General features: G+C 34.6%; 1 protein-coding gene across 1 annotated transcript in view; it reads left to right on the top strand.

The window, feature by feature from the left end:
• Window positions 1-7,061, top strand: part of LOC107754742 (PHD finger protein 10-like) — a 56,688-nt gene that overhangs the window by 3,559 nt on the left and 46,068 nt on the right. The window contains exons 6-9 of the mRNA XM_016571310.1: window positions 997-1,146; window positions 1,351-1,460; window positions 1,622-1,772; window positions 3,974-4,093. Coding sequence (XP_016426796.1) covers window positions 997-1,146; window positions 1,351-1,460; window positions 1,622-1,772; window positions 3,974-4,093 — 531 coding nt within the window. The remainder of the gene's footprint in view (window positions 1-996; window positions 1,147-1,350; window positions 1,461-1,621; window positions 1,773-3,973; window positions 4,094-7,061) is intronic.

The raw sequence follows: 7,061 nt of genomic DNA, 5'->3' as shown, positions 1-7,061 counted from the left end.
ATTTTGAGATAGAAGTAATATTGACAGAGAAATGTAGACATTTGTGACCGAAAAATGCATAAAAATAATTAAATGGAGTTTGGATGGCACCCGGTGGCTGTTTGTGGTATAACGCCCTAAATAAAATCTCACCGGAACCTCAATTTTTTTTCATATCAACTTCAAATTTGGAACATCTAAACTAAACTTATTTAGATACGAGGCTTTAATTTTATACCAATTTTAGAGTAAAACATGCTATGTAAAATATTTATTATATATAAAATAAAATTAGTATAGTGCATTTTCTTTACAGTAAATTTAAACTTTTTGATACTTTAATTTTTTGAAATGATTCCACTTTTGCAATAATCTGCTGATTTTTTTCTTTAAAAAGAGACCAAAGTATTCCAAAGTGTTCATAAATTACAACAATTTAAGTTTGGATAGTGCACTTTCATGCCTATTTAAAAAAAATAGGGGGTGACAGTTAAGGGGTTAATGAATACTTTTATTCAGCAAAGACGCATTAAATTGATCAAAAGTGACCATAAAGTAAAAGCTGTTAAAAATGCTTTTTACAACTTTCTCAGAGTCCTGAAAACAATACCACAGTTTGCATAAAATATTAAGCAGCACAGTTGTTTTCAAAATTGATAATAATAATAATAAATGTTTCTTGAGCAGCAAATCAGTATATTAGAGTGATTTCTGAAGGATCATGTGACACTGAAGACTGGAGTGATGATGGTTAAAATCAACTTTGCATCACAGGAATAAATTAAAATAACAAAATGTTGATCATGTTTGAAAGCATTATTGTATAAAATATTGATGTAATAATATTAATAGGTTTGAAAGAACTTGAGTATTTTTTTTTATTTATATAAAACAAATGCTTCAGTGATTTCTTTAAGGAAAGTCTGGTATATCCTTATATGCAGGGATAATGATAAATACTGGTTGTTCTTTGCTAAAAGTCTGTGAGTGCTAATTAACTGACTGTTTTCTTTTTAGCAAATGCAGCAACAGAATCCTCAAAAAGTTGAAGCCAGTAAAGTGCCCGAGTACATAAAGAAAGCAGCGAAAAAAGCTGCTGAATTCAACAGTAATTTCAACCGAGAGCGGATGGAGGAGAGGAGGGCTTATTTTGACCTTCAAACACATGTAGGATATGCTCATATTCTTTAATCTGATTGTGTACTGAGGTGTGTAAAATGCACAGAAAACCCAGGGACCTTCCTAACAATAGCCTGGCAACACCCTAGCAATGACTCTGATAGCACTATATTTCATGTTGGCACAATTTTGAAAACATGCTTTTTTTTTCTAGGTCTCATTGCTTGTTTGCATTTTCTCTTTTACCTGTAGATTATTCAAGTACCTCAAGGAAGATACAAAGTCCTCCCTCCAGAGAGGACCAAGACCGGTCCATACCCAGTTGCCCTCATTCCTGGCCAGTTCCAAGAGTACTACAAAAGGTGAATTTTGTAATAAATGATTTAATTACAGCAAAATCCTGCTGAGCTTCTGATTTAGCTGTTTATGATTTACTGTAGCCACCAGTGTACTTGAGAACGACGAACGCCTTGAATTCGTTCAGCGCTCTGACTGGGTTTTTCTTGCCCATCCACATTTGTAGGTACTCTCCAAATGAGCTCCGCTACTTGCCTTTGAACACAGCTCTATACGAGCCTCCACTGGACCCAGAGCTGCCTGCCCCGGACAGTGATGGTGATTCTGATGATGGTGAGGATGGTAAAGAAGACGGCAAAAAAAATAAAGGTTCCTCGGTAAGTTGATAAAACTTCACAGTAGGGCTGTGCGATTAATCAAAATCGAATCGAAATCGCTATTTGAGACCTTGCGATTTCCTAATCGCAAAGCCTGCGATGTGGACGCGATATTACTCTGTTCCAGAGCATATGCATGACTGCCAGCCTTGAGTTGCAATATTACTTACCCTGGGCAAGAGTGAGCGCACCTCCGTTCTCCCCAATCAGCACTGCTTGGAAACTATAAGAATTTCTGTGATGGTTTCTATTGTTTTTTTCAGTAGGGTAATGATACCCATACTGTGCTGCTCATTATTGACAATATTGAGCTGAAGCTTGACTTTGCAAATCAAATCGCAATCGCAATATCTGTCAAAAAAATCGCAATTTGATATTTTCCCCCAAATCGCACAGCCCTACTTCACAGTTGATTTTTTTCAGTCTTTTACATTTGGACAACTGTAAAGCCAGGTGTTTGCTTTAAAGATATCAAATGCAATTTATTGCCTCAAAAGCAATCGCAAAATATTGAGTTGAATATTGATTATTATTTTTTTTTATTGTTTTTTTTTATTTTATTATTGTTGTTTTGTTTTTTTATGTAATCTGGCATGTTTCCAATTGAAACACGATATTCAGTGGGGGGAAAATAGAATTTATTTTGAAGTTATTTATTTAGTTGTTGGAATAACATGCATGAATGACAAGGAAAGTGTATTAAGAAAGTACATGGGGACCATTTTAATTTTGTTCGCTATAAAGTGACCCCAAAACAATGCTTGCAATATCTTCTGCTTTCGTAATCATTTCCAAAATCCGAATTCCAAATTCAAAAATGTAGGCTGAGACGAGCATTATTAGTGTTAGCTAAAACTATTAAAACTCTTGATAACACTTTATTTTAAGGACAAATTCTCACTATTAACTAGTTGCTTATTAGAATGCATATTTATAGCATATTAGCTATTTATTAGTACTTATAAAGCACAAATTAAATGCTTTATTCTGCATGACCATATTTTAGATCCCTTAATCCACCCCATACCTAAATGGGCTACATACCATACATGCGCTACATAATACATGGTACATAATAACAAGGTGTTATCATAAATGAACAATTGTTATTGAACAATTGCAACTAGCAACTTTATTTACGCGATGTGTACTGCTAGACAATTTCCTCTTTTTTGTGTAATTCAGAGTAAAATGAGTGCCTTTTTATCATTTGAGTCACAGTTGCTAAAAGTTGCCAAATAAATTGTAAAAATTGCTAAATTTGTTGCTAGGTGCTTTTTGAAGAAAAAGTTGCTAGGGTAGTCTGAAAAGTTGCTAAATCTAGCAGCAAAATTGCTAAGTTGGCAACACTGCGCAAAACCCGGCAGCGCATATACTTGCTGGCAACCCGCCAAAATAAAAGCTTGCTGATTTCAAGTTTGAAAATGATGAAAATTCATATTTAAAAAAACAAAAAAGTAAATATTAGCATTTTTTTAAAAGTGTACTATAAAATAATTGTATTTTTATTTAAAACTCCCTTTTTACTCCCTAAATATAATAGTATTATCACATTTTATTATTTTGTAACTATTTTACTTTAAAAAACAATAATTAGCTGCAATAATTTTTGTATCACAATTATTTAGTGCTGTCAAACGATTAATTTGATTAAAAAGTGATTAAATTAATCACATCCAAAATACAAGTTTTTGTTTACATAATATATGTGTGTGTACTGTGTATATTTATGCATATATAAATACACACATATATCTGTCAATATGGGGTGCTGTGTGTACATTGAGGAAAAAAAATTAACTTAAATGATTTTAGCAAATGGCTGCAATATAACAAAGAGTGAAAAATTTAAGGGGGTCTGAATACTTTCCGTACCCACTGTACATGCATGTGTGTGTATTTATATATACATAATAAATATACACAGTACACTCACAGATATTATGTACACAAAAACGTTTATTCTGGATGCGATTAATCACGATTATTCGTTTGACAGCCCTACTATTATTAATATTATTTTTTATAGTTATATTTAATGGGTCACACTATGTTCACTGTGAGGAGCAAACCAAATCTCCAGGTGCTCTTATGAGACCCCGGCTGAAAAACTTATGTGCACCCCTGATTATAAATAACATTACAACTCGCAGATAATAGGAAGTGTATTAAATGAATTTTTATGTCATGTTTACTTTCAGGACAGTTCATCAGGAAACACTTCGGATGGAGACAGCCAAGACAGCGCAATTCAATCCAAAGTCAAGAGCAAAGATGGCACTCCTCGCACCATCCAACACAAATCTGTCCCTGGGTACAAGGTAGAAGAAAAAAGCCCCTGATCTTTTTTAAAATAACCCAACACCTCTCTTCTCCCCTTTTCGCCACCCCTCTTTTCCAGCACTTTCAGCAGAGAAGTCCTCTTTCTTCTGACTTGATCATCAATCAGTACATGGTCCAAACACTCATGCACTCACATGCACTCACTCGCACTCAGACACACACACACACACACACACACACACACACTCCCCCTGGTGGTCATAGATCGGGACTGCACGTGTCAATGGAACTTCTTTTTTTGTTTGAAGAACGGCACCCATTTTTTCAGTGCCAGGAAACCCAGTGACAGTTCCTGTGTTCTGCACAAACCTTTGGAGCAATAACGTTTTTGTGTGGTACTGCCGTTAGTTTAGGACGTTTTTTTTTTTTTTGCTGTGTGATGCACTTGTGAAGGTAAATACCCTTATAAAATTAACAGTACTTAATATAGCTTAAAATACCTCTATTTATCTCTCTACCTGCCTGCTTGCCTGTCAGTTAAACTGAAGGGCATGCAAGCAATTTCATTTGGCTGCTAAACACTAAAAAAAAGTGTTAATAATCCATAGATATGAAACAATTGAAGAAATATTAAGGGTGCACTCAGTAATGTTTTCCCTGGTTTACAAATGTATAGTCATCGAATAGGACTTTTGGAGAATGACTGATGCAGATTGCAGTCATGCCAGTCAAGTTATTTAATTCTGCGTTGAGCAGGTCACCCACTTATGGGTGCCGCAATGCTGAGATCACATGACCAGCTGGGTCTTGCAACCCAACCAAGTTACTAATAGCAATAAAAGAAGCACCAAGCACGTTTGCAGTGCTCAAGGCACATTTTCAAAGCTCTTTTCCATTAAGCAGCAGTAAGCCAATCTCCAAAAAGGATGAAAAAAATAAATTCACAAATAAATAGTCATATATTTGTAAATGTCCAATTTATTATTAATTTTTTTTTTGAGACTCCTAACATATATTTGTGCATAGCATTCTATTTATTTGTGCATTGGTTTATTTTTTGTGAAACTTTTTATATTTATTTGTGAATTCTAAACTATTTATTTGGAAATGCGAAACAATTCTGACCCCATTAAAACATCATAACAGGACCGTGCAAAGTTATGTCTTCATAAATCTTGAAATATAACTATTTCAAATATTGTCAAATTTCATTAATGCGCACTTAGTCTTAAAGGGGGTAGTTCACCCAAATTTCGACTCGCTGACTTTTGTGAAGCACAAAAGAAGATATTTTGAAGAATGTTGGTAGCCACAGTTTTGGTTACCATTGACTTCCATTGTGTGGACAGAAAAGTAAAAGTCATACAGGTCCGGTGAACTATTCCTTTAATATCGTTTAACTCTGCCTTTAACAGTTAAAGTAAACTTACTGAGTGCACTTTTAAAGTTCGCTTTATTTATCCTTTATTTGTCATGCTAGTGATGCATTACTCTCTTTCAGGCATGAAATGGTTATCAAACTATTGTTTGGTATAACATTGTCAAACTGAATATCAGTGGTTTTCTAAACTGACTCTCTGGGCCTCTTAAATATGCTTGATATCTGTGTTTCCTTTGATTTAGTCTGATTAAATTGTGTAAGTTGCTTTTTTTCTTGTCAAAATGCTTGCTGGATCAACAAAACGGTTTTACACATCACAAATTATCCACAATGCAAAACAAAATTTATACAAAGTGAATTACAACTAACAATAATTTGACAGTGTTATATAATGCAAGAAATTATTTAGCCTGCATATGCTTGCATTTTAAGCTACATTTCTGCTTGCTTAAATTATGCTTTGTGCAATAGTTACATTGTTTCTGACGGTTTTAATATTCTTAGTTGAAAAGGTTAATTTTTTTTCTTGTGGAAGAAATGTTTGCATGATTTATTGCATAAGCAATTTTAAAATACTCCCCAGCTAAAGGCTAATTTTAGCCCCATCATAATTCTTATTAGTTTCCCCTGTAGTTCTGTTATCTCAGGAAGTGTGAGCAGTGTAAACTGTCCCAGGCTATTTTCTGAATAGCACACTACTACGAGTATGCATAGTTTTCTGTGCAGTACACTACAGTGCACATTGTGATGCCATTGCTGTATCCCAAAATGCATTGCGTTCTAACTAAAGTCTGAATTCTAGAATGAAATGGAACTTTTTTTTTTTTTTACACAAAATGGAATATACCATTATTTTGCAAGATGAGAACTATACGGCACTCATGTAACTGTATAAGGTCATGTGACAACAGTGTCGCATACTACTGGTCGAAATAATTTTTTGTTGAATGTTGCATACTGTTTGACTTTTTTTAAAGAGATGAATAGGCAGTGTTCTGAGCAGCCCCATTTATTTTTTTTCCCTTTTAACAATTAGTTCGTCAGGATTAAAAGCCTGTTCACTTCGCTTAAGGTGTTTTCTTTAGCAGTTCATTATCCTGTGTTTATGGGTAGAGAATATATCGTGCCGATAATTAGCTGAATATGGCCATGATATCAGTGAGTTCTGGAAATTTGAAAACACTTCCTAGTTACACTCGAAACAAAATGATGAATGTTAATCTAATTTGAATGTGGTGTTTAAGTCATAAATCACTGCAGCGCATATGAAAGACAGTACACTCTAAAAAATGCTGGGTTAAATACAACCCAGTGCTGGGTAAAATAGGGACAAGCCCAGCAATTGGGTTGTTTTGACCCAGCGGTTGGGTTACTACCCAGAAGGTTGGGTTAAACATTTAACCCAACGCTGGGTCAAAACAACCCAATTGCTGGGCTTGTCCCTATTTTACCCAGCACTGGGTTGTATTTAACCCAGCATTTTTTAGAGTGTAGGTACAGCTTCTGTTGATCCGTTGTACACTATGTTGTTGGCTGATTTCCATCCCTCCTTTATGCAATCTCTCGAGTCGTGTTAAGAGTGTTTGTAGTTAAACAACATTAAATGTTCTTGTTGTGTTTTTTTT

Source organism: Sinocyclocheilus rhinocerous, unplaced genomic scaffold (assembly GCF_001515625.1).
Source record: "Sinocyclocheilus rhinocerous isolate Xijiao unplaced genomic scaffold, SAMN03320098_v1.1 scaffold232, whole genome shotgun sequence".
In the NCBI taxonomy this organism is placed as follows: Eukaryota; Metazoa; Chordata; class Actinopteri; order Cypriniformes; family Cyprinidae; genus Sinocyclocheilus; species Sinocyclocheilus rhinocerous.
The sequence above is the reverse complement of the archived record's forward strand: the minus strand, read 5'-3'. Positions and strand labels throughout refer to the sequence as shown.